Source organism: Raphanus sativus, chromosome 6 (assembly GCF_000801105.2).
Source record: "Raphanus sativus cultivar WK10039 chromosome 6, ASM80110v3, whole genome shotgun sequence".
Classification (NCBI taxonomy): domain Eukaryota; kingdom Viridiplantae; phylum Streptophyta; class Magnoliopsida; order Brassicales; family Brassicaceae; genus Raphanus; species Raphanus sativus.
The window spans coordinates 6,221,977-6,247,760 of record NC_079516.1 but is presented as its reverse complement, the minus strand read 5'-3'; the positions used below and the strand labels follow the sequence as shown (position 1 = coordinate 6,247,760).

The window sequence follows — 25,784 nt, the reverse complement described above, 5'->3', positions numbered from 1 at the left end:
AAGAAATTCCCGACGACAAGCCTCAGAGTCGTCATCAACTTGGAACAAGCGAGGGAATTTCTTAAATAGCAGTCGAAAGAGGAGATAAGAGATGACGATGGAGGCAGCGTACTGGCCGAAACAGCGAAGGCAGCAACGCTTAACTGCTCCGACGAACCCTCCGGGCGAATCTGACCCAGATCCGCTCAAGATCAAACCCTAGATCTACTCACTTGACGACGCCTCCTTCTCAGATTCGACTAACCATGACCTCGCCATCTCTCCATGGAAGCTGAAGACACCTTCAGACACCGATTTAAATCGTCAGATCCGGCCGCAACCCGACGAAGAACAGAGAAGATGAAGCAAGGAGGAAATGGGGAGATCGAAACACAAGAAGGGAGAGGCTGGACACGAGGGAGAATTGGGGTGGTGACCGACGGGAAGAGACCCTACGTCAATCACCGGAGCGGAAACAGAGTGGTTGTGCCGAGGAGGAGGAAGATCTGGGGGAGAGAAGAAAAGAGAGAAAAGACTCTCTCACCTCTCTCATTTAGCTTAGAGAAATATTATTGTTAAGTACTATCCTACTAAATTCTTTATAATAGATGGTGTAATATAGTTTATAAAAAAAAGTAAATGTATCAACTAAGTTGTAATTTTTTTTTCAGTAATGTTGAATGTTACTTGAGAAACTAGTGTTTGTTGTCTACGATAGTGTAAGAAAGAGAATAATTTTCCACATAGATAATGACAAAAAAAATTACGGTTTTACACGATCTTTCAAGGTTTTGTAGAAAATCCATCCGAAAAATAGAAATCTAACGTGTAGAGTGTAGACACATTCAAAGATTTTGTGGACTCCGATCTGATGATTTTAAATTAATTATTAGGTGATTGTTCGACCTGATTATATCATAATATATTTTTTTTTTGCTTAAAATTATATCATAATATTAAATATGGAAAATTCATTTTGGTAAATAATATGCCAATTGCAGGGTCTGGTCGATTCAGGAAGCTGCATACTACATGCACCATATGAGGAAGAAATTCATAAGTGACTATATATCTTTTACGTAACCATCATATAGATTAATCATTCAATCCATATTGATTAAATTCCTTTCTTGGCCAACAAAATCAAGTATACTTTAAACGGTGTTGATTTCCCAACCATGAATATACAGTGAAACTTCTATGATTAATAATGTTAAAATTATACCAAAACTATAATTTTTATTAGTTTATAAAGATTATTAATTTATCGATATATTAATTGAACCAAAAACCCAATTTACAATTATAAAATTATATTATTTATAGAAATTTTTAGTATATATTAATTTAAAAGAGGTGATACTGTATAATAAATATAAATTGTAGATGATGGAGAATTTTATGTTCTAGGAACTCAACTCACTCATCTGCCTTTGAATATGAATTAGTTGCTTTTGAAATATATCTAATAACGAAACTAAAAGGAACGCTTTACAGGTTCAAAATGATCGAAATGGTTTGAAAAACATGTCATTTCCTTGGTCGAAACACCATTTTCACCAATTTAGTACAATGTGTTGCAAATACCGTTTTGTTTTTGTTTTTGTTTTTGAAGAATATACATATGATAACGTACATTCTATATGACCATATCAGCGTTTCTCACTCTGTATGTATCAGGAAAAACGGCATCAAATGGATATGTATCTTTATAAGCTTCATCAGCATTACACTTTCATTTGTCATTTGTTTCGGAACTGATTTCTTTTGGCATGATTGGTTAACCTCTCTTTTTTGTGCTTCCTCCCACAACTGTCCTTTTGTTTCTCTAATTCATAAAATTTCATGTGAATGATTATTTTTATTCATAAAAGTATTATCATTTTTAGTTTATCTATATATATATTTGGTGTTCTTGATAATTTTTAAATAGATAATCTATATTTGTATAGAGTGAAATTGCTCAAATAAAACCCATTATTCGGGCCATGTTTGTTATAAACTAATAATGGTAACATTTAAAAGAAAACGTGATTAATGATAATATGTTGACAAAAAAGAAAAAAAACATTGATTATTCTCCGTGTCTCACATCAACTATAGTGTGTCCGCCACAATATATTCCATGAGACTGCAAATTCATGTTGACTGGGCCATATTTGATTAAATCAATTGTAGAAAATTGTGATAATTTAATATCTACCAGCCGCTATTAGTCTATAAGATATAAAGATGTATGAGTCATGAATTGTAACAATCATATATTATAATAAGGAATTACAAGAAATGTTCTGCAGAATATGTAATGCTATGTTTTTTTGGGTTTTAATATCCAAGTTTTTGAAAGTATTTGTGTTTCGATTTGCTTCAACCAAATAACTAATTATCTAATTTGATTTGAACCATAGCAATCTGAGAATTTGATATAACAAATATCCAGAAAATTTTAGATTTTTAACATTTTGTTTGATTCGTACAAATAAAATAAAATTAATTAAATTAAAAATAAATAATAAATAATAAAAATAATAATAATCTATTACATAAATAAAAATGTTTACTTAAAAATCTAATAACTAATTTATTAAATTTAGGTAAATAAAAATATTGTAAAACTTACATAAAATATAATATACGTATAAGTTATATATAATCTTTTAAATATATGTATATAACAGATCAAATAGCACATCCGTTCTTATGGATATTGCATAGTATATATTTTATCTCATAGAATATCTTAAATTATTTTTTCGAATCGAAACGAATAACAAACTAAATTAAAATTTATAGATATTCTATTCAGCCCTACTCGAAGCCCCGTGAACAAGGAAGGGGCAAGTACGAATAATAGTATAATCAACTGTGAATTTTTTTTCAAATGGTAGGATTGACATCCTAAATGCATATTTATGATCCAATATCTCTCTACAAAACAAAATAAAAAATCTCCCAGTACATCTGCTTTGGATAACATTAGTTAATTATTTCAGTGTTTGTAATAATATAATACTGATCACATTCCTTTAGGTTGGTGGGATATTTAACCACCCTTCCAGAGTAAATGTGGCGGAGGTAGAAAAAAGTTTTAGAGGGGTCAGTTTTGGATTTAGCTCATATTATGTGGATCATTTAGCTAAAAATTACAAGGTTTATCTAATTTTTAGAGAATTGCACCAGTAAAATTTTCTTTTATAAAAATTTCACCTGGGTCAATTGACCCATGTGACAACACTGTGGCTCAGCCACTGAGAGTAATTATTTTTACATCGTGTAAAATAATGAAAGTTGAAAATAAGTAAGACCCGCAGGCTTGCATTGTAAAAGGATTCAACCAAAAATTCCAGTGCGAATAAAACATAATCATGAGGAAAACAGAGTTTAAGAAAATAAAAACTGTCTACATGCTAATAATCATATATATTTGTTTTTCTTCACTACAATTATCAGGAATTAAGCCTTTTTTTGGTGTAAGAATTAAGCTAATTTGGGAGGCTGAAAAAAGAAGACAAGTTACCGACAGCACCAAATAAACTATGTGATTTCTATTGTTTTCGGGTATACATAGTTTCTATACGATTTGGCATTTTTTTCTACTACCAGTCAAGAAATCGGGTCCAACAATTCAATATTTTTGTTAACACGTTAGTCAAAAAAAAATATTTTTGTTAACACAATAACACCCGACAAACGTGGAAACATTTGCAAGAAACAATTTAACGTAAAAGATGAGTTATACAATTCGAGTTACGTATAAGAGCATCGCAAACCGATTCGAAAGTATAATTTATAAGGATGTTCAATATCCATATACATGTTCTTTTTTTGTAACTATATACATACATGTTTTTTTGTATAAACAAAATTGCTGTGAGATAAGCAAAAAGACAAGTGCAATAGTGTAAGGTGGGTGCAATGTTAAAACTGGAAGCATTTTCTCCATATTTTTTTTTGTCATTTGAGAATTTGCATTTATCAAAAGATTAAGAGTTCATTACACAATCAATCACACCATATACAAGGATGGATTGATCACCAAACCATGGCTATTAAGAGACTAAAGGAAAAGTTACACCGGCCGGAATAGAAACCGGAGACCCAGCTGACTATATCAGAAGCATTTTCTCCATAATCGCTATAAAATTTAAAGATATAACAGTTATACATAAATTTTGACGATTTGTCTAGATTTAATTAGGTTATCATAATAAATAACTGATATGACCAAAGAATGGAGAAGCCATGCACGCATGTTCACATTACATTGGACATTAGGGTTTCTTTCATGGTTGGTAGAATTGGGTGAAGTTGGTTGGACAAATCTCACAAAAATCTATTATATAGAAAACTAATTATAATTATGCAGATATTAAGACGGATATTGTTTATAAAGAAAGTAATGCAATCTAAAAGGAACATTAATATATACGCCGACAAATAATTTATTAGACACTACAGTTAACATATAAGCTCATGTCTACGTAATATACTATATGTTAAATCATAAAAATTGGGTACGTAAGCGTGGATATATGAAATTACCTTGAATTGTCAAAATGTTAGCTGTAATAAGGAACAGTTGAAAAAGACTACCGCGGCTGCTTCTCCCTCAAGATCAGTATTTGGTAGTGTACACAAATCATTTTTTTATTTTAATATATAGTTTAGTTATATATATGTGATATAAATATATATATACCCCATCTATGTCACATTATTGAAAAGCTTTTTGCTGTCAATCATCTTTGTTCTCTTCAAGGGAGCTAGAGAGGCCGTTGTATTTTGCTGTCTCTAAGATTTGTTAATAGAGAACACAAAGAAATGGAAGAAAATCTTCCTCCAGGGTTCAGATTTCATCCTACAGACGAAGAGCTCATAACACATTATCTTTGTCGGAAAGTTTCCGATAATGGATTCACTGGCAAAGCTGTCGTCGACGTTGATCTCAACAAGTGCGAACCTTGGGATTTGCCAGGTAAACTATACTAGTTTAATTTATATTTTGTGTGTATAGCTTTAGTGTTCGCCTGCGTTTACATAATTTCCAAATTGATAGTTTAGTTGTGTAATAATAGTAACAAATGCATAAGATTATGTGAGCAAGCTTCCTTTAATTATATATATTGTTTTCATCCACATAGATTTCTTACAATAATTCTAATCAAAATATAATAATATTAAATGTATAATAAAATCATGTCTTCAGCAAATAGGATCGCTAGAAATGGACTAATCATACCATTTCATAACAATAAAAATTTACAATATGTATCTAGATAAATGCAATCATATACCAATTATTGTAACTAGTATATATATGAAGCTGATTTAGTAATCGCGTTCTTCATCTCTCTTGGAAAGTAAATTAATTATGTTCTATATATAGGTGCATCTAGCCTACCAAACATGGGGAGACTATAGCATACATGTGCATATTAAATTTTTCTAGCTAGATGGCGAATAGTTTAGTAACATTATATATACTTAAATTATTATATATAGTTTGAACAAAACACAATGTGATATACGTAGTTATCCAAAACAGAATTATTATATGTAGTTATCCAAACATGTTAGTATTCGTATATATGTAGCCAATGTGATATAACTAAAATAATCTGCGAATACTTGTGCTTATGTGCAGACAAGGCGTCAATGGGAGAGAAAGAGTGGTACTTCTTCAGCCTACGAGACAGGAAATACCCTACCGGGTTAAGAACAAATCGAGCAACTGAAGCCGGTTATTGGAAAACCACCGGTAAAGATAAAGAGATATACCGAAGTGGAATGCTGGTGGGGATGAAGAAAACACTAGTTTTCTACAAAGGAAGGGCTCCAAAGGGTGAGAAAAGCAATTGGGTTATGCATGAGTATAGGCTCGAGACCAAACAACCCTTCACACCCGCTAAGGTAACATTTATATTTACAAAATGCTAATTATTTTATTTTTTGAAAATTTTAAAGTTAAATATTACTTATCAAAATTACAATTCTTTGTTTATATTATATTAAAACAATCAGGCTTTGACTTGCCTAATTTCATATGAAAGTATTAACTTACTCTTAGTTTTATTGACAAATTATATGTATTTTAAATTTTCTAAAATGTTTTTGGACCATGTATGCGATGCACTATTGACACATGCCTAAAACCAGATATGTATGCATTCAGTTCGAAGATCGCGCAACGTTATCCACCTAAAAATGGATTTACTTTTCGTGCTTAACAATATAAATAGTTGAGTTTGGTTTCAAGAAATGTTTAGTGGAGTTTTATTTACATAACAATTTTTTTGAATGTGTACGTGAGTTACAGTTTAATACGTGGTCTTGAACATCTTCTTAATTTTCAGGAAGAATGGGTAGTGTGTAGGGTTTTCCAAAAGAGCACAGCAACAAAGAAACCACAAGAACAACAACCTCAATCATCTTTTGGATCTCCATGCGATGCAATCTCATCCATGGCAAATGAGTTTGAAGATATCGAGCTTCCCAATCTGAACTCAAACTCATCAACCGTCGATTACAATCATATTCATCAACAATTATATTCACAAAACAACGTTTATTCAGACAATACTACAAGTACGGCTGGTCTCAATATGAACATGGCTAATAATCTTCCGGCCTGGACAACAAGTCTACTTGGTCCGCCTTTATCTCCAATCAACTCTTTGTTGCTCAAGGCTTTCCAAATTAGGAACTCTTATAATATCAATCCTTCTCTTCTTCAACAAGGAGTCTCCAATGTTATGCAAGATGGTTCGAGTTCATCTCAGCCGCAACCGCAAGAGGAAGCGTTTAATATGGACTCCTTGTGGTGAAGAGATTCAAACCACATATATATTTGAATTTCTTTTAAACTTGTTCTTATGTAATCTCCATCAATTTCAATTGTATCACTAATTATACACACATAGATCTTCTAATGAGGTCAAGTAAATTATAGTGCATCTTTTAAGTGAAATAGTGATAGTAAGGAAAAGTTTACCGTACATGTCCATTTACATGCCGTTTTATGTTTATAGGTTATATAGCCTTTCATAAACCAAGAGGTGTCTTATACAAGTCCATTACATTTTTCCAAACACAGATTTTTACCCTCGCAATAATCAATTCCCCTCTACATATTATGATGTATTTCAAAATGAATGAGAAAAGAAAGAAATGCAAGCGCAAGGGCCATTTGAGCCTGTAAATAACGAGCATAGCAAAGGAGCCCGAAACATTCAAGCAGTTGAAGGTAGCTGATTCGTTTTCTGGTTAGTGTATATGGCTTTACGAGAAAAGATGTCTGATTTAAGTGTCTTGATGGTTAATGTTTGAGTTGGAGTGTATATTGCCTCCAAACTTAGTTGCTGCACGAGTAAGAGCAAGTGTGATGAGGACATGAAAGAGAGAGCAAGCGTGATGAGACACCGAGTTGCAAATTGGCATGTACATTCACAAAATCAGCAGTTGTTGTGCCCTTGGCATGGTTTCTTTGAAAAGTGTTAAAGAAGACTCACAAATTCAGTAATTGTTGAGCCAACATCAATGAAGATCAATACACTTGATGACAATCAGGGGCGGATCTAGGATCAAATGTAATTAGGGGCACACACACATTTTTCACTATACATCTATCTTATTAAAACAGAAATATTCTGTTGGACCTAACATTTATTTTGTAAATTTTTAAATTAAATACACCTTTATACTTTATAGTTAAACATACATTAAATCACTAATGTTCCTTTCTTTATACTACTATCCATGTTCCCAAACAATATACTTATTTCTTTATACTACTATCAACGTTTTCAAATAATATACTTATTTCTTTATACTACTATCAATGTTTCCAAACAATATATTTTTTATACTACTATCAATGTTTCTAAATAATACAATAATTAATCTTAATTATTTTATATCTATCATTTTCTCTTTAATTTTTTTGTAGAAACGTCATAATTTCATAAATTTCAAAATAGTGAACTTTAAAATTTCGATTATAAGATTACAAATTATGAAACTATTACAATTTAAATCCAATTAGATTATATATCGGTCATCCATCAGTTCAATCGGTTAGTTTCGGGTTTTAGTGATTTTTAATATGAATATTTTAGAAACATAAATTGAATTGTCAGATCTCCGGATTAACCGGTATAATCACAATCGGGTTGAATTTAAAAATACTGATTTAAATGCAAAAATATTTTAAATACACACTCTTTAAAAATTACCAAAATATTTGTTAAATTATTAGTGAAATTTTTCATCGTAAAATATCCCGCGCTTCAAAAGCGCGGGTCAAAATCTAGTATTTCTTGAAGTGGGGAGACACTGGTACAAATATTAAACAGAGTAGATGGGTTCCTTCTCTCCGTCCGCCCCTGATGACAAAAACATAGATCAATATACATTTGTTGAATATACTTAATAAAATAGCGTTACAATACATTGACAATAACATACAGTTCTTTGTAGAAGAAACAAATTGATGTGCGCGTAAGTTCAATATCTACGTTTGGATGGATACTTGACCATGTGGATAAGATTTTTCTCCCTCTTTTCGGCCTCATAATGGGCCTTCAAAAAGCCCGTTTTCTGTGACCTATAAAAACAAAACAAAACGGAAAAAAAAATCTCTTATCAGCTATCCGGTTAGGGTAAAACCGGTTTCGTTGTCCCCTTTCGAGTCACACCTTCCTTGCGTTGCGTGATTCACCGGAGATTCTAGTGAGAGAACCTCCGATCGATTTCAATTTCTACCGCCAAGCTCCGTTCTTTTTTTTTCTTCTAATTATCTTCCTATCTCCGCGCCTGTCTTCGTGAGACACGAAAGAGACAAACCTACGATGGGTCGACCTCCCAGTAACGGCAGTCCAGCGTTCCGATTCAACCTCGCCGAGGTGACTGATTGAAATCTTTGATTGATGTTCTCTTTGTAAAGTTATGTGCTTTTTGTTACATGAAACTAGTTTCTGGGTAATGTCTTGTTTGTTTGCTTTTAGGTCTAGCCTCTAGGGTTCGTGAAAGGGTCTACCCTCGGTCAATTAACTTTCCTTTTTGTGAAAGTTTTGTAATTTATATCAGCTTGTGCCTTTTGGGTTTAGATTCATAAATGGTTTAGGGTTGTTCACGATAGGGTTTCACTCCATCAGTTTTCAACTTTCCTTTTGTGATAGTTTTTGTAATTTATTTTCTTTTGGGTTTAGATTCATAAGTGGTTCTATCTGTTGTGTTGTAGTTCCTGTGTTTTGTAAGTTCTGTTTTTTTTTTTTTCATCTTGTTTGCTATAAGCTGATCATTTTCAATGGTTATAAGGTAACGGAGATGGAAGCAGTATTGCAACAGCATGATACATCAATGCCAGGTCGACATACTCTTGAAGCTCTTGCTGAAAAGTTTAGGTAATATACTCCTTCCTTGGTCTTTAAAGCCTCTATTGTGTGTGTGTGTGTGTTTGTCATCTAAAAAGTGGTTTTGCTTTCTCAGTGGCACAGTGGAGCGGAAGGGGAAAACTGTTGTGCAATTCAAACAAGTACTTGCTTCTTTCTTTTCACTGATTCATTTGTTTTTATTTCTACTGAGGATACGTTTTGGACTTGTGTTTTTTTAATAGGAGGTGTTTTTTTTTTTTTAAATTTATATCACAGATATGGAACTGGTTCCAGAACAGGCGATATGCTCTAAGAGCAAAAGGAAACAAAGCTCCTGGGAAGCTAAATGTATCTTCCATGCCGCGTGCTTCTCTTGATCCAACAAACCAGATGAGAAATGTCTTTCCACCATCAGCTGGTCCTAAACCCACTCACATGACCGGACCAATCACGACGCCTTCCCCTTCTGGTATATTAGAATACATCATATGTATTCTACTCGCAATCAAATATATTGCATATATAGAAGTGACTTTCAGTAATCTTGTTACTGCTTAGTTCCAGGTGTCATGAGGAGTGGTTCAGACAACTCTTACTTGGAATTTGAAGCCAAATCTGCCAGGGATGGTGCATGGTGAATACTTTTCTTCAACCTCTCATTACACTCCATTGTGTTTCTCTTACTCTTTTAATTTACTTAATAGGTATGATGTGCAAGCTTTCCTAGCTCATAGAAACTTGGAGATTGGTGACCCGGTAAATCCCTCCCTAATCAGTTTCCAGTTTACTTCTTTGTCCCCCTCTTCTTCTTGGTTATAACATTGTGTTGGGAGTGGTATTACAGGAAGTGCAGGTTCGATTTGCGGGTTTTGAAGTTGAAGAAGACGAATGGATAAACGTAAAGAGGAACGTAAGGCAACGGTCACTCCCATGTGAAGCATCAGAATGTGTTGCAGTTCTTGCTGGAGATCTCGTCCTTTGCTTCCAGGTTTTTCAAATTAAGTTTCCTTAAGCATGTGAGTGTACTTTACTTTGACTGGTATTTTTTTTTGTTATAATAACATCTTCAGGAAGGCAAAGACCAAGCTCTTTACTTTGACGCTACTGTTCTTGATGCACAAAGAAGGAGACACGATGTCAGAGGTTGTCGTTGTAGGTTCTTGGTGCGTTACGGCCACGACCAGTCCGAGGTTTTGGGACTCTCTCTTCTCTCTTGTCTTTTTTTTAGCAAAAACCATCCTCACTCACTCACCTACTTTGGATATTTTATTCCAGCAGGAGATCGTCCCCTTGAGGAAGATTTGCAGGCGGCCAGAGACAGATTACAGGCTACAGCAACTTCACAGTGCTTCTGCCAATGACTTTGCTAACTCGAAACCCGCTCCTCTTGACGCGGCTGCAAAAGCTCCTCTTCCGCAATCCAGCGCCTCTGCTCCTAATGTTGTTCCACCCGATGTGAAAGATACGAGCTTGAGCGGAGCCGCCTCCGCTTCAGCTCAGCCTAGCTCCAATGCAGCAGCCACTGTCCCCGCTGGTTCTGCATAAGGCCATCAGCTATATTCTCATTTTGTAAGCATATTCATAGTCGCTAAGCTAAGAGTCGTAGAGGGTTTAACTTGGGATCAAGAGCTTTTGTAATGTTACAGAATGACCCCAAGTCATCTAAAACTGTATCTTGCACCATTTTATTTAATCCTCCATGGATGATCGGATACTTATGGTTTAGTCCGGTTTGTTCATCATCTCTTGATGGTCATCATCAATAGTGGCTCAAACATGGAAGTAGCAGCTGGGAAGAAGAACCATGCCCACTAAACTTAGGTTTCCCTTTACACACAAACATAAAACGTAGTTTGAAAATTTACAAGGAATGAATATAACTATAACTATATTAATTGTTTCATCACATCATTTACAGACAAGATCCACATATGTTTCTTTGTTAGATTTCTCATGGTCATATATTTATAGCCTGGTAGAGTTGTGAGACATAAGCTAGAATCTTTGAGAGTTGAGACATAAACATAGACAAATTCAAGCAAGTCATGTGCTTCTCTGTAGTAATATTAAGTCAATGGGTCGAAGTACAAACGAAAATCTTTTCTTGTCCTCAAAATGATAAGATGACGAGAGTTATGCTCAACTTAAATGTTGATTCCATTCTTTTCTTGTCCTCAATGGGCAAAAAACCAACTCTGTTCCCACCATTATAGATAACGGAGATAACCATCAGAAACATGTGACTGATGTTAAAAGCAAAAAAAAACATAAAAACATGTGATTAAAAATGAGATCCATAAATTTCTCAGTTATCATCTAATTAATCATCACGTTTTTAAAGTTTAAACCTGGATTTCAGCAATCTAGTGGCGTATATTTCTTAACTGTGTTGGCCTCAACCAAAAAAAATTCTAACTAAAACTAATTAATTACATAAATATTCTCACGTGGCCTAGTATTATCCACTTAGAATACGCGCCAGACTACACGTGGATTGCAAGCTGGGACAAGAGTAGAACGTTGTTATAAAAGCCACTCCTCCGTCACACTTTAACATCTCTCTCTCACACAACACACTGTTATGAAATGTTGTTTTGCTTTCTATAATTTTTCTTTGTTCTAAATTCTTTTGTTTTACTTTAAACAAAAAAACATTACTTTTCAAATTTTTATTAATTATATAATAAATGAACTCAACGTACAACGACCACCACCATCTGAAAAGAGAGCCTAATGAAAACTCCGGCGTCGGAATCATATATCCACCGTCACCTTCTCCGCTGCTAAAACTAAACAAAGACTCTCACGTCATCAAAAAGCCACCCTCGCCGTCTTCTTCCTCCTCCGCAGCCGCGAAGCCTCGCCAGCCGGTGATCATCTACACGAACACGCCCAAAGTCATACACACCAATCCTAAAGACTTCATGGCTCTCGTCCAGAAACTCACCGGAATGTCTCACTCCGAGGAAGACTCCAGCATAACGGATCGCGGAGGAGGAGGAAAATCAATCAACCGGAGCGTCTCTGATCTCACCGTCGACAGAAAAGTTAACCGGACCCGCTGCGGTGGTGGTGGTGGAAATAACAGCTACAACAGGAGCTATTCTGGTTCCGGGAAAGGGATATTCTTCAGCAATATTTGTGAAGATAGTGAATCATCGTCGGTGATCACAACCGATGAGAACATGGGAGGAGGAGGAGGAGGAGGAGAGCATGGTGGTGGACATGTTAACTCGTCTCTACCGTATTCAGCGGTGGCTGTTTCTCCTTTCACTCATCCTCCGCCGCCACCACCTCCACCGCTTCCTCCTCAGTCTATGTACGATGGGACGACAAATGGGATTAACTACAGCTCTTACTTCTCGACGCTTTTGCCCGGGGGGAATCCAGCTGATAGTTTTCTGTGTGGGAATCAAAACTTTGGTAGTTTTGATGATCAGCTTTACTTTATGCCTAATATGAGGAGCTCTTTCTCTTCTTCTTCCTCTTCTGGTTTTGATGGGTTAACTGAGTTTAGAGATTTTTGACATTGTTTTCATCAATGATTACATTTCTTTTTGGTTATTTCTATTTTTTTCCTATTCAGGAAAATAAATTTTGTTCTTTTTTTTTTCTAATTTTATTGGAGGTTTTGAGAATGAACTAATAAATTCTGGCATTAGTTATGATCCCTTTGCGTTTATTTTGGCATGTATGTTGTTTTTTTTGGTCATCTTAAGATATATATTAAGTTACTATAAAAAACCGAACCCCAAGGGGATACAATCAAACCAGTTATCACAAAGAGACAGAAAATTTCAAGAAGAGGACGCAACTCACTTCATAAACAAAAGATGTGATCATTATCTTAGTTTGGTCTTTTATTCTTTGGCATCATCATATGCCTTTTTGACAACAATCTTTTCATTTTAGTACAATCTTTCAATTTCATGTTTTTCTTCTATTTTTGATAACTTAATAGATCATTTTCTATTTTTCTCTCTAAATTGTCTTTACCAATGGATAGTGTTAAGAAAACAAGGAAAAAGAAGTTGAAAAATGTGAAAACAAACGGCAGATATAAAACAAGCTACTATAAGAATTTGAAGCCGCTACAAACTTTCTCTTCTCCCAAACTTGTAAATACTTTTATTAATTTCAAGATTTAACTCCCGAATATTAACTCATAACACACAAAAGCACGAAAAAGATTACCATGCATAAAATGTACATATATGCCGTAAGTATAGAACATTAAGTATGTACATACTGTGCAACTACTAAGAAAAACAAACATTCCCTTACTCATTTTTTTTTCTTGGTTTCGTTCTTGTCATCATGTTGGAGGATCACAGGAGCCGCCGGTATACTAAACCACCACTCTCTCAACCGCCTAATCAGCCGCTCCGTGCTTGCTCGTCGCGGCGGCGAGTATCTCGTGAAAAGCTCCACAAACACCACCAGAAGCAAGTAACGTCCCGGAACAAAAGCCAGCATGGTAGCTGCAACCACCATCGCAACTGCAAACTTCTCGCTCGCCTGAGATAAAAGCAGTTTCAGACTTTTTAAAACACACAGCGGTGTGGATGGATGAACAGTGTGTGTGAACAAACCTGAGGGAAAAGAGAGAATAGTAAGGCTCGGAACTTGAGGAGAACGATGTTCCCGTCTTGAATGTTCTGTTCTAGCTCCGAGATACCGTTCTGGACAGCTAAAAGCTGTTCCATAGTGCTCATAGGTGGTGGAGCGGTTACTTTCAGCTCGACCATGAGCTTCCCTCTGCTCAAACATCTCGTGAGAACCATGAAGACCGCGGAGAAGAGAGACGCGAGAGCAAAGACGTAAACAACCCATCCTTTCCAGATTATTAAACTCGAGAAGAGACAGAAGACGGTAGACTTCACAGGATCGTCCCAATTCAACAGAGACAAAACCACATTCCATGTTTCCATTACCGGAAGCATCAGTTCCTTCATGACGGCTAAGTTGGTGTCGATGCCTTCCATCTTGACACCATTAACAGTCTCTTGCGCAAGCACAACCTTCTCGTAGTTCTTACGTGACTCCTTCACTGCTCTCTCTAAAGGATTCACATCTCCAACCACTACCTCACCCACCACAAGACTACTCGTCTTCTCACTCGTTCTGCTTCTTGGACTCGACCCTCCGAACACAGAACCAAGCTGTGAAACCATATCTGAAGCTGAGGAGTGTAACGTCCCTGCTAAATAAATTGCATATATATATATATATATCAATGTTCTAAAAATTTATCATATATAATTATAGATTTATTTCAGATATACTATATGACATATTTTAGTTTTTAAATTTAATCATAAGATTATTGCAATGAATTATCAAAATTAAATACACAAAACCGAAGAAATTAGATAAATTTGAAAAAAATTAGATCATTTAAACCGGTTTTAATAGATTTAGAACAGTTTAAACCAATTTGAATCTTATAAATAAATATAAATCTAATTTTTAGAAAATCTTTTCGGACCGCCTAGGCGGAGGCCGAACCGATTTTTTAATATATTAGCCAATAAACGATCTATTTTGATAAGAAGTAGTGTAACCTGTATCTTTGGATCTATTCGATCGATGAAGCTCTCTCGAAGTAGACATCTCAGCAAGCGTCTCGAGGATCAGATCCCCACCGGGAAGCTGGTCACAGAGATTGAAAGGAAGAAGATTCTCGTAACACATGGAGTTCGTAGTCAAGCTGAGTTCTTGGATAGCTTGCACACGTATAACGCCGAGCACAGCCTTCGAGAGTGCTTCGTCTCTCGCCAAACCAGTGATCTTGTACTTGTTTACGTATCTGTGAACGTACAACACTTCTCGTATAACAGCTAGCCAGTAGTCACGCCTTGTGTGGCCTTTAAGCTCCGGGAACTCCATAACCGCCGGTTCTGATCTAATAGAAGTCAAATAAAAGATGTTTAATTGGTCCATTCCACAAAAAAAACAGATCATACGATCAAAACATGGTCTTACAGAGATATAGACTTGTAAGAGACGGCCTTGTCGAAAAGCCGAGTGCCCCAAGGACCGGTTAACTCCGGTTTGACTATTTGCTTTAGGTCTTCAGATAAGTCATACCGCTTTGGTTTGTCGTAAGAGACGACCTTTAAGGCCTCGAAATATAGCGAATGGTCCGTCAGAATCAAGCGACCTGGCCATGTTGACATTCCCACGTGTTCGAGAACTGGTTGCGTAGTAACCGTCCCGTCTATTTCAAGAATCTTCTCCTTTTTTGGTCGTACACCGGAGAGCAGAGATGACTCTGACTGAGTCCTCATCTTCTTTATTGCTCTATCAACAAAAAAAAGAACAGTCTACACAGTGATTCGAGAAAAAAAAAGAGTTATAGAGAGAGCTTTACCTCTCGAGTCCACATAAGTACTTGTCGTAAACAGAGAAATGGAGTCGACCACCGGTTGAAGAAGTAAGCATACCGAAGAGATTTTCACAGATGATGACATCAGCTATAATAGGAACTGCTGGTGCTATCCGTGAGAAGGCTTCTAGACTCACTGTTGCATCTTCTTCTACCTGTTTTTATTAAAAAAAAAAAAAGAAGATAAATAAGAAATGAAACTCTTACAATGATTTGTAGAAGAAAGGAGGCTTACACTGAGAAGAGCCTGGCTAGCAACAGCTGGGACTTCCCAGACAACCATCATGTCGAAAGTCAAACGCCGAAACTTTTTATCGGCTAGATGACCTGTTACTCCCACGGAGAGCGAAAGTGCTCTGAAACAACAGTACTCTAGAAAGTTCCTTGCAAATAGAGAAGGCTGTTTTAAAGATTCGGATGCCTCTTGTTTGAAACTATCTCTCAGGTCATTCGCTGAAACTCCGAGTATTCTGACATCAAGAAAAACACTTTGCAGTGAGGTATGTCCTTTAAAACACACACACAGAAGAATTAGAGAGATGGAAGGAGACGTACTTGGAACACCTGCGGACAACGACATTGGCAACAGGAGAGAGCTCAGGGATCCAGTTGGTGCCAGCAGAAGGGGATCTTCCCAGCTCCTCGATTTCTTCGTCGAAGGAGCTTTGTTTGCCGAGGAGCCATTTGAAAGAAGAGTCTTTAACCAAGCTTTCCAGCATATTCAGGGTTTTGTTAGTAGACATTAGCACACAACTCCGCCTTGGTTACAACAACAATCAACAGAAATCATTCAATTGACATCAATGCGACTTTATTTAGCATTACAGCTGAAGGTAAGAGTTGGTCGGTAGGTTTGATCATAGAGATAATACAACACATTTTTTCCTAATTTAAAAAAAAGAAAAGAAAGACTAATCACCTTAAACAATAGAGACGAAAGCAAACAGAGATTTTGACTAAGTTCTAAAAGCATTCCAGAAAAAGAAAAATTTTCTTTTTTTAATTTATTTCAGGAAGCGCATTTGATCAGATGATCTCAGCAAACGCACCTCAGATCTTTAAGGTTTTCGAAAAGACAAAAGAGTGTTTCCCCCACACAATCCAGAAGCTTGGTTCTCGAATGATCGGGATCAATTTTAGGGCTTTATTATTGATTCCTCCAGAGAAGAGAAGCTGTATAAAATGGAGGGGTCTCTCGATTATCAGTTCTGCCTTGATCTAGGGTTTATCCAAACAGACAACAAGAGAGAGAGAAGAGAGAGAGACGGATGACGGTAAGAATAAGGGCTCTCGAATTGTTCTCCGCCTTGGTGGTCACGTGTTGTAATCCACGTCAGCAGATTTAAACGGTTCAGATTGAATTGAATGACTTTCTCCTATGTGAATTAATATCGTCTCTACACGTGTCCACTGGCAGTTAGTTGTCTTAAACTTTTATCCTCTTTATCCTGTCGTCGTCAACCTCCAACACTGCAAGTTTTTTTTTTTGTTTTTTTTTTGGAAGTAAAATCCTATAAAGATAAACTCAAGAACAGATTTATGATAAGGACAAGGATAAGCTTTGTCCTTACAACGATTTATGATAAATCGCTCTGTCATTAAAACTAGAATAGTTTTAGATTTGAAAAAATAGCTCAATTTTTATGTGGACATCTTTCTGTGTATGAGACATGATTTTGGTCATAACTTATGTTAAAGCAAGGAACATTAGGTTGTTGAAACATTTTGATAACAGCACCATCTTGTTGAAATATCACATCTCTCTCTTTTTCTTTTTGGCTCCAGCTTGCTCCATTTGAACTAAACTTGAAACACAACCAAGAACTTGAACCAGTAGCAGGAGAATCTTATCTTAACAGCCCCTGATCATGGCTTTTAACTGCAAGCTCGTTTGGATAAATTCTATAGAGCCGATGGCTAACTCAACTGCAGAGAAGTTCTTGACATCCGAAAGTGCAAGCACAAGAAGGTTTCTAAAGATTTTTCCTTTTCAAATAATAATCTTATGGGAACATCAAATCAATATGTAAAAACCTAATTGCAGCAAAGAGCACAAGTGTCACAACTTAGGTGTTCAATACATACAAAGAATGTTTGTAATTCAAACTTACCAGAGAGAGAGAAAGGAAGCTCTGTCTAACAGAAACATTGTTGCTCACCAAGTTGTTGACACAAACATGCTCAATCTTTACAAATATCAATTTTTTTTTTTTTTTGCTTAATCTTTAGCAAGATACTAACTTTAAGTTACTCCTGGTCTGCTAACGGTAGGTAATAAGAACACTACAAATGGAACAAAGGTGTAAGAAAGTTGCATTATCGAGACATGCTGGAGATTACAATTAGCTTTGGTAATGAAAAACAACATTCGTCTCTTTCTTTTACAACAAACAGAAGAAACCAAAGTGAAAAATGGCTTTCATTCACTAATAATGGGGTACATTGCTACATTTGTGCTTCCTTTAAACAACGGGAAGGGTAGAAAACAAAGTAGATACAAGCAAGAAGAATGTCTTTGAAGTTTAGAAATGAAGAATCACACCTGGCTTTAATCATGTTTCGGCAACCTCAGGGGGGTCGTAAGAGCATGCTGTTACCTCTTCTGCTAGCCACAATCCGGGAAAAAGAGTCTGCAACCATATGAAGAAAATTCAAATAAAAATTTTGAAAGTCACAAACATCAATTGTGTTATAGAGAGAGAAAGAGAGGGAGCTTTTTATTACTTACATTCAATTGCTTCTGAACAGTTCTTGGTCTCTTCTTTGGTCTTCTTGGAGGCTTTCTCCCAACGAAGGCTGTGAAATCATCTTCGATCTCTTCTCTCAACAAAGAAACAGAGAATTTCAATTTCTGCGACGATGAATCTCTCTTGACGGCAGTGATCCTGGTGGGCTCCTCCTCCTCCTCATCTCCAGGCTCGTTACAAGCAGCTCTCCTCGTCCTCAGATTCCACGGCCGAGCTGCTGCTGCTGCTGCATCGCCCAAAGCTGAGACCTTTGGTGGTGGTGGTTTCCCATCGCACGCGATGAGATCAAACTCTCCTCCTCCAGCAGCAACAGCGGGAGATCCGTGATCGGAAGAGGAAGAAGGAGGTAGGTTGACGCACTTGAGGAATCTCTGGTGACCCCATCGGAGATAAGGTAAGGTGAAGTTATGGAGGCGCTTTGATCTCTCCTGCGGTGGAGGGAACTCCATTGATTGATTGAAGAAACTGGGAGTTTGGGGTCTCTCTCTGTGCCGTGAAGAAGATTCTTTGTTTCTCCTCCCTCCTCTCTTTGCTATTTTGGTGCGTTTTCCTTTGGAGCAAGTTCAAAGTTTCGTTTTTTTTTTTTTTTTTTTTGGGTTTTCGCTGTGTTATTTATTCTCCACAAGTTTGAGAAAGTTAGAGTTGCGATTGTATCGTTGTAACTTGATCGTTTGTTCTTCAATTATAGATATAAATCCATATTTCAAATTATTTCCATAAAAAACACAGTCAATGTTACCTTATTTTGTTTTCATATAAATTATTATTTTTTAAATAATGTGTTCATCAATTCAATTTAAATTTATTTCTTTCAAGGAAATATTGAGTATACTGTTTTGCCCTCTCGCTGCTTTTTCTCTATTACAACATTATAATTACAAATTAAGAATCAAGCTTTGGTCAGTCGTGTTTCAACTGCAAACCCCATGAGTTAAAAGTCCGTGGTTCTTCGCAGTTCGCGCCATCATTAATACTCGGCCAATAAGCCTCCAAGAGTTTATGTGATACTTTGCTTAGATGTTAGGTTTGAGAAGTTTTGGTTTGTCAGCAAAGAAAGGTCAGGACATGGTCCTAGAATTCGATCCAACTTTGTTAAACTAGGAGCTATTTCTTATCAGATGGGGTTGAGAGAGTTACTAGACCAAAAGTAGTTGTAGATTTCAGTAGACGCTGAGAAACATGAATGGACAAAAGCATATACAGTATACGTATAACTCTTTTAACAAGCTCTGATAATAACTAAGTAACAACAGATAATAACGATATCACAAGGGGAAATAAAAAGTTTTTGCATTAAAAATTGTAACTATTTACACTCTTCAAAGAAAGTCTCAGCTCATGCAAGAAAAGAAAAACAAATAGCGGATATGTGGAGAAAAGGAGGGAATGTTTCAGAGACAAACGAGTTTTGGCTTTGCCCAAAAGCCATAATGTATGGTGGTAACCTAATATAAGACTCTTCAAAATCTTTTATATCTCAGAGACTATACAAATAAAAATTATATCGACAGGCTCTTGAAAAGACATTGCTGTGCGGAACAGAAAGTGAAGCCAACAGAAGAAGAAAAAAGGTGAAACGAGTGAAGAATCAACCTCTTACATAGTTTTCAGGATGAGGTTGGGCAGTCTGGGGCGGTTGTTTCTGACCTGATCACACGGGTATTGTAAGAACCGCAGCTACCGCATTTATGGTACAACCAATGAAACCGTGTCGTTCCTTTGCGTTGACAGTCATTACATAAAATGTCCTGAAACATGTGCGTGTGAGAGTGAGTCATCAAATGTATTCAAAAGAAACAGTAGTTTTTAGTGTTTCTCACCTGACAGCGATCTTTGTATTCTTCAGGAAGTTCTTCTGCAGCTAACAGTGCATCAAGCATACCGAAATAAACCTGCGGGAGTTCGTGAAAGAAATAGTTAAGTGAATGATGTGATTTGCAGATTACGCTCGCTCTGAGGACAGGGGATTATCTTACCCCCATATCTCCTAATGTTTTCCCACAGATTGGACATGTGTAGTGACTGCAAGTGTAAGCCTGAAAGAGACCAGAGAAAGAGCAAGTGTTTTGATTTAAGGCGATGAAAGGTAAACTCAAGTTCAATGAGAAAAAGAGAGAGAGAGAGAGAGAGAGAGAGAGAGATGTGCAAACCTGGAAGCAAGCTGAGTGCATGTAGTGACCACAAGGTAAGGCTCTGACTGTTTCACTTGATGTGAAAAGAAACTCGCAGCAAATGGGGCAATTTGTCTCAAGGCTTTTCTCGAGACACTTATGGTTTACTAACTTCATCCCTAGACAACAGTTACATGTCATGCAATGGAAATAATCGATTCCCAGTCCCTCACCGACCCGGCAAAGGTTGCAGAATGGACAGTGGTAAACAGCCCTGAAGGAAGATAATTGAATTGCTGAAAAACCCCAAATGTTGCAATTAATTATTATATGCATAAAACTGTTGGGCTACCTTTCATCATCGAAAAGTTTGCAAATACTGCAGTAGTGCTTTGCCATTGGGAATCCATCGCATGAAGGCGTTGTGCAAATGGGGCCAACAGGTTGCACCTTAAGGCACCGCATACAGAGCATTTCCGTCACCAGTTTTCTGTAACGTGTTCCAAATATAAATCATATCACTGAGAATGAAAAACTAGAAAGAGTTCCTATCTAAGCAGAGGAGATTGGCATAAGATCTTACCTGTCCATGGAGTGGTCGCTTACTTTGTCATGGCAAAACCTACAAGTGAACAACTGATCACAACATACAGCCCGAAGCTTACAGTTACGCTTGTAATGCTCGCATCCATATATCTGCTTCTCGGGATCTCGAAAAGAGGGGGAACATCCGAGTGCAACATCACCATTCAATGCAGTTTCTGTTTCCTTAGGTAACTTTTGCTGAGCCGCTATCCATCGACTGATAAAAGCACCAACAATCGAAATTCAAAATGAAATGTTATTCTAGAAAAAAGGATAACACGCACACACATAACAATAGCACCAACAATCGAAATTCAAAATGAAATGTTATTCTTTTTCAGCTAACACATGGGAAAATTATCGATTTGGGGTTCTAAGTTTTAGGTCAGGTAAGCATGAAAATATGAAATAAAGGATCCATGCAGGGAAATAAGTGAAAGAAAACTGACCTGGTTCTCCAATTTTGTACTAGATAATCTTTTCTCCTTGGATCAAGTGTTGTGTCCTGATAAACCTTCCTTATTTCAGCCTCTAGTTCGTTCTGATTCATGCGGAAAATATCTTTCCACCCCGGCTTAAAAAGTTGACCAGTTTGGTCCACGATGTCTTGATGATCATTGTCTATATGAAAAATAAACTTGAATAAGCAAAACAAAAACTATAGAAACCAGCCCAAGTCTGAGTTATGAAGTCCAAAGCAAAAACATCCATTAAGTTGGTGACAATAGTTAGGAAATTGCTTTTACCTCTCTGTGGACTATGTTTGGATGTTTCCGTTGATGATGAGTCAGGTGATCCTTTCCAGCATTCATTGAGCCATTCATCAAACATTGTGTTCTTGGTTGCCTGCTTCCAGGTATCCATCATTCTGTTTTGCTCATCTTCAGAAAGGGCGGAAGTCACCCATGGTAACATAGATTGAAGAACTTCAGCACCCGTTGTCCCGATTATACGACCCACAATCTTGTCTTGCTCTTGAATGGAGAAATGTTCGTCAAATAGAGGCCAGAGCTCCAGTTCCTCCAAGAAAATATGCTGATCCAACGCGATCTTAATGGATTTGCACATCCCTTGTAGCTTTGTAGCCAGTTCGTTGTACTTCCTCTTGCAGTCACCGCTATCAATATCAGTATGAACAGTGTCATTTTGAGTTACGCCCCCCATGATAGAATCACTCTGTAACTTCTCATGAAGCACTGAAAGTTCAGTAAGAACACTGTAAATATCTTCAAACAACTTCTCCTCCTGTTTATGGTCAAGCGTGTAAGAGTGACTGACATTGTGAAGTGCCTCCTTCGATTCCAAAGCTGGGAATAGGATATCATCTTCGGCACTACTATGAGCTTTGTAATAACCCCAGAGTAGGTGAAACCGACCAATAAACTGACGAATAAACGTTTCATCGCAATCAATGAGCTTTCCTGATTCAACATCAAGAAACTCCAGATCTTTGCTTATGGCCTTGTGAAACGCGAATATTGTAGCAACCGGCCGCTCGGCGTTTCCAGTACCAAAGCTGTTACTATCCATTTCACAACCAAAGAAGCTGGAGTCAAGAGCGGGTGCAGCAGAGTTTAGCGAAGATGATCTCATAGTTTTAGCTGCTGGAAGAGAACCAAGTCCCAGACAGTCACTGCTAACTCCGAGATCCGGAACACAGCATGGCCTACCATTCCCAGATGGCTTGGACCCATTTGCGCCTTCTGACAAGTGAGGGGTGGCATATTTTTCACAAGACGACACAACAGTTCGCTTGGCTGGCCTTTTGTCCTGATGCTGGCAACAAGATTCTATGCTCCTACTAGAGCATGGCATAGACACAGTGTTGCTTAATGTTTTAACAGGGCATAAACCATTCCCGTTAGGAGACAAGCATTCCCCGGCTTTGCGTCCTTTGCATGCCCACCCAGAGAAAAGAGTAACGAGAGCAGCATCCGATTTAGGTGCTGAGGCCACAACCCAACCATTTAATCATGAAAAATTGTGAGTAGCTGATAAATTTCTAAAGAGGTTAAGTTTCACTAAAAAAAAGGAAACAAAGATTGTACCTCCAGCTTGCAAGTTCTTCAGAAAATTCTTAGCTTCATCTTCTGTTAAAGATGCCGCCAGCCATGGCAAAACACGTTCAATTAATCTCAAGGGCATTATACACAGGCTTTGGTAGAGAAGTTCTTGTTGACGTTTAAAGGTGAAGTTCTTGCGTGCAAGGGGTAGCACCTGGAAACATTATGAAGTTAGCTGACATCCTAAACTGGTATCTTGAATCTTCATACCCTATGATATCAACTGATCTTATGCCTAACTTTCGTACTTTCACTTATTTACAAAATCATAGGTCACAACATTTAAAGCAAATTTTCACCTGAATTTCCTCGTTGTGAAAGTGTCTTTGAATAGTTTCCATTATTTGATCAGCATGTGAGCACAGCTTGGTGTAAAATTCAGCAGCGGAAGTAGAAGAGGCTCCAGCACTCTTGATATTTTCAATTAAGCATCGAAACTCGTTGAACTGGTTTTCTTCTTCATCGTGCTCCTCGGAAAATGAAAACTCCCCATCTACTGCTGGAAATATGATCTTGTCCTCTGCAAGACTACAACAACAAAATAGTTATCATCTCAGAAATAGACCCATGACATTCAAATCTCTGTCAGAACATACAAAATAATATGTCGATACGAAAATCTGAGACAACACATATAGTGATAACAATCTCATGCACAAACTTGCTCAAACATGAGAAGAGAAAAGATGAACAACATCCCAATGCAAAACTGTATATCTTCAGTTTTGCATTGAATATAAAAGGGTGCAACAAATACCTGTGGAAGATGCATACTTCAGCAATATATTGCAAGCGTTCATCAAATGCAGATAAATCCGAAAAATCTCCAGACAGCTGAATCTTCCTAGCCTCATCTGCTATTTCCTTCATCTCCTTGTTCATTGACTTGTGCCAAAGCTTAATCTCATCAATTGGGTGCATCTGGGCATCAAAAGAATCATGACTTGTAAGCTCTTGGTACTTTCTCTTCCCGACCTTGGATCCCTCACATGCGCACTGTGCTCTACTAGTTTCGCAAGGAAGCATGCTGCTAGAAGAATCTATACAGCACTGGAACAGAGAATCTTCAATGCGACAACAAGCCGCAGTATCGCTTTTCCTTCCCAACCAGGTGAAAATAACCTTCAAGAATGACCAAAAAAAAAACATCACACCACAACTCCAAAAGCCACTCAACTTTTTAAAGTCGGATCTTTAGTTCAAAAACTTACCTGCTGAAGGAGCTTCTCGTCTGGAACAATCTTGCTTAAACACGACTGCATCTCCTTGCTTTCATCGACTGAAATGGAGGAAGCAAGCCACGGAAGAAAAACGGCAAGCATGTTCACAGGAATGCTGCAGAGAAACCGCCAGACTATGTAAGCTTGCTCCTCATGCTTAAATTTCTCAATAAGTAACGGGAACACCTAATAGCAACAAACAAAAAAAAAAACACTACTTTTAATAAAGGCCACTGCTTTATCCAATATATATGCTTTGCTGTGAAGGACACAAGAGCATCGGACAAAAGGTTACCTGTTTCTGTTCTTTAGCCAAGTGCTGGCTAACAGAAGTCTGAAGCGCTCCAGTACTGCTAGCCAATTCCCTTCGATAACTCTCATCAATCTCCGTGGCAGGATTTAGCAGCTCAAAGAGATGATCGAAAAGGGTGCTTTCCCCCTTGTGTTCAAGAGAATACGTCTGCGCTACGTTCTTCACGCGTATATCAAGAGCTGAAAATATCACCTAAATCCACAAGATTCACTTATGTTGCAATACATTTTTATATCTCCAAAGTACATTCAATCAATTTGGTAAACAAAGCCATCTTAATCAACAACTACCTCGTCCTCGGCATTGCAGTGATGCTTATAGATCGATCTCAGGAACCGGTACCGTTCGCGAAGGAGGCGGAGATCGACGTGGTGCCCCGTCGCGAACTCCAGCGCCAACCTGTGAAGCGATTCGAGCTCGCTGCACACCGCCTTGTGGAAGAAGAGGAAAAACAGGATCGGAGATATCTCCTCCGCGTCCTCCGAGAACGAATTCGCCGCCGCAGGTGCGGAGCTCGGAATGGCCGTGGTTGATGACGACGAAGCTGCTGCTCTCGCCGCCTCGAAATCCGGTAGAGGCGTCGCCATTTTCCGTCGTGTCTTCTTCGACGATCGTCGATTTTTTCAAATCCGGGACGGTTTCGCCATGGAATTGTGTATCTTGGTTCAACGGAGAAGATGAGAAGGAAAGGTCTCGAGGCGTTGGGTTGTTTTATCGATTTTGATTTTTGATTTTTCTTTTTCGTTTTAATTATGGTTTAGTCTGATAAATACTTTTGACTGTTTATATACGATCGTTGATGTATATTTATACAAGGAGGATTAATGATAAAGTGCTTAGGGATTGGTATACAAGGATTTGTAGCACGTGGCCATTACTATCGCCACGTCGGATGCTGATGCTACCAGTCCAGGTTGGCACGTGACCGATTACGTCTCGACGCGTGCAAGCGTACCTACGATAACGGGTCTGGTCCGCGAGACAGGGACGTTGATTCTTCTCGGAGA

General features: G+C 37.4%; 6 protein-coding genes across 10 annotated transcripts; 3 read left to right on the top strand and 3 right to left on the bottom strand.

Annotated features, from left to right (window-relative positions):
• Nucleotides 1–4,703: 4,703 nt before the first annotated feature.
• Nucleotides 4,704–7,050, top strand: LOC108811021 (NAC domain-containing protein 100-like). The gene is made up of 3 exons (XM_018583087.2): nt 4,704–4,954; nt 5,624–5,889; nt 6,333–7,050. The coding sequence occupies exons 1-3, from the start codon at nt 4,801–4,803 to the stop codon at nt 6,801–6,803; spliced, it is 891 nt and encodes a 296-aa protein (XP_018438589.1). The 5' UTR covers nt 4,704–4,800; the 3' UTR covers nt 6,804–7,050.
• Nucleotides 7,051–8,608: 1,558 nt separating this feature from the next.
• Nucleotides 8,609–11,075, top strand: LOC108811020 (protein SAWADEE HOMEODOMAIN HOMOLOG 2). 3 transcript variants are annotated; one of them, XM_018583085.2, is made up of 9 exons: nt 8,609–8,879; nt 9,295–9,380; nt 9,466–9,511; nt 9,627–9,819; nt 9,915–9,984; nt 10,055–10,106; nt 10,195–10,338; nt 10,421–10,540; nt 10,626–11,075. In XM_018583085.2, exons 1-9 carry the CDS (start codon nt 8,826–8,828, stop codon nt 10,893–10,895), a joined length of 1,035 nt encoding a protein of 344 aa, XP_018438587.1. In that variant the 5' UTR covers nt 8,609–8,825; the 3' UTR covers nt 10,896–11,075. The 3 variants fall into 3 exon arrangements, with proteins under 3 accessions (XP_018438587.1, XP_018438586.1, XP_018438585.1); XM_018583084.2 differs by having other exon boundaries at nt 9,909–9,984; nt 10,629–11,075; XM_018583083.2 differs by having other exon boundaries at nt 9,909–9,984.
• An 851-nt stretch (nt 11,076–11,926) lies between these two features.
• On the top strand, nt 11,927–13,338 carry LOC108811023 (VQ motif-containing protein 20). The gene has a single exon (XM_018583088.2). It carries the CDS (start codon nt 12,038–12,040, stop codon nt 12,875–12,877), a length of 840 nt encoding a protein of 279 aa, XP_018438590.1. The 5' UTR covers nt 11,927–12,037; the 3' UTR covers nt 12,878–13,338.
• A 120-nt stretch (nt 13,339–13,458) lies between these two features.
• LOC108811018 (uncharacterized) lies at nt 13,459–17,031 on the bottom strand. Of its 3 annotated transcripts, none has more exons than XM_018583081.2 (8): nt 16,788–17,031; nt 16,294–16,497; nt 15,974–16,208; nt 15,724–15,893; nt 15,336–15,653; nt 14,915–15,255; nt 13,943–14,553; nt 13,459–13,868 (listed from the first exon to the last, which is right to left on the bottom strand). In XM_018583081.2, the coding sequence occupies exons 2-8, from the start codon at nt 16,479–16,481 to the stop codon at nt 13,635–13,637; spliced, it is 2,097 nt and encodes a 698-aa protein (XP_018438583.1). In that variant the 5' UTR covers nt 16,482–16,497; nt 16,788–17,031; the 3' UTR covers nt 13,459–13,634. The 3 variants fall into 3 exon arrangements, with proteins under 3 accessions (XP_018438583.1, XP_018438584.1, XP_018438582.1); XM_018583082.2 differs by having other exon boundaries at nt 13,943–14,550; nt 16,788–17,029; XM_018583080.2 differs by having other exon boundaries at nt 16,658–16,796.
• Nucleotides 17,032–18,028: 997 nt separating this feature from the next.
• LOC108811024 (uncharacterized) lies at nt 18,029–19,119 on the bottom strand. Its single transcript, XM_018583089.2, has 2 exons — nt 18,467–19,119; nt 18,029–18,368 (listed from the first exon to the last, which is right to left on the bottom strand). The coding sequence occupies exons 1-2, from the start codon at nt 18,932–18,934 to the stop codon at nt 18,291–18,293; spliced, it is 546 nt and encodes a 181-aa protein (XP_018438591.1). The 5' UTR covers nt 18,935–19,119; the 3' UTR covers nt 18,029–18,290.
• A 638-nt stretch (nt 19,120–19,757) lies between these two features.
• Nucleotides 19,758–25,541, bottom strand: LOC108811017 (zinc finger protein BRUTUS). The gene is made up of 14 exons (XM_018583079.2): nt 25,068–25,541; nt 24,760–24,969; nt 24,456–24,650; nt 24,002–24,366; nt 23,544–23,772; nt 23,230–23,398; nt 21,928–23,127; nt 21,631–21,802; nt 21,180–21,398; nt 20,949–21,086; nt 20,636–20,870; nt 20,462–20,521; nt 20,306–20,377; nt 19,758–20,233 (listed from the first exon to the last, which is right to left on the bottom strand). The coding sequence occupies exons 1-14, from the start codon at nt 25,362–25,364 to the stop codon at nt 20,093–20,095; spliced, it is 3,702 nt and encodes a 1,233-aa protein (XP_018438581.1). The 5' UTR covers nt 25,365–25,541; the 3' UTR covers nt 19,758–20,092.
• Between the last annotated feature and the right edge of the window lie 243 nt (nt 25,542–25,784).

Bases quoted from the DNA above. Each gene is read 5' to 3' on its own strand.
- LOC108811020 (XM_018583083.2), top strand. From the start codon at position 8,826: ATGGGTCGACCTCCCAGTAACGGCAGTCCAGCGTTCCGATTCAACCTC. The intron at 8,880-9,294 runs GTGACTGATTGA...AATGGTTATAAG, and splicing joins TCCGATTCAACCTCGCCGAG to GTAACGGAGATGGAAGCAGT. The intron at 10,541-10,625 runs GTTTTGGGACTC...ATTTTATTCCAG, and splicing joins ACGGCCACGACCAGTCCGAG to CAGGAGATCGTCCCCTTGAG.
- LOC108811017 (XM_018583079.2), bottom strand. From the start codon at position 25,364: ATGGCGACGCCTCTACCGGATTTCGAGGCGGCGAGAGCAGCAGCTTCG. The intron at 21,803-21,927 runs GTAAAAGCAATT...TTTTTCATATAG, and splicing joins CAAACATAGTCCACAGAGAG to ACAATGATCATCAAGACATC. The intron at 21,087-21,179 runs GTAAGATCTTAT...AACACGTTACAG, and splicing joins AGCGACCACTCCATGGACAG to AAAACTGGTGACGGAAATGC.
- LOC108811024 (XM_018583089.2), bottom strand. From the start codon at position 18,934: ATGGAGTTCCCTCCACCGCAGGAGAGATCAAAGCGCCTCCATAACTTC. The intron at 18,369-18,466 runs GTAAGTAATAAA...ATATGGTTGCAG, and splicing joins CTGTTCAGAAGCAATTGAAT to ACTCTTTTTCCCGGATTGTG.
- LOC108811023 (XM_018583088.2), top strand. From the start codon at position 12,038: ATGAACTCAACGTACAACGACCACCACCATCTGAAAAGAGAGCCTAAT.
- LOC108811018 (XM_018583081.2), bottom strand. From the start codon at position 16,481: ATGTCTACTAACAAAACCCTGAATATGCTGGAAAGCTTGGTTAAAGAC. The intron at 15,894-15,973 runs GTAAGCCTCCTT...TAATAAAAACAG, and splicing joins CTAGCCAGGCTCTTCTCAGT to GTAGAAGAAGATGCAACAGT. The intron at 15,256-15,335 runs GTAAGACCATGT...GACTTCTATTAG, and splicing joins TCTTACAAGTCTATATCTCT to ATCAGAACCGGCGGTTATGG.
- LOC108811021 (XM_018583087.2), top strand. From the start codon at position 4,801: ATGGAAGAAAATCTTCCTCCAGGGTTCAGATTTCATCCTACAGACGAA. The intron at 4,955-5,623 runs GTAAACTATACT...GCTTATGTGCAG, and splicing joins CGAACCTTGGGATTTGCCAG to ACAAGGCGTCAATGGGAGAG. The intron at 5,890-6,332 runs GTAACATTTATA...CTTAATTTTCAG, and splicing joins AACCCTTCACACCCGCTAAG to GAAGAATGGGTAGTGTGTAG.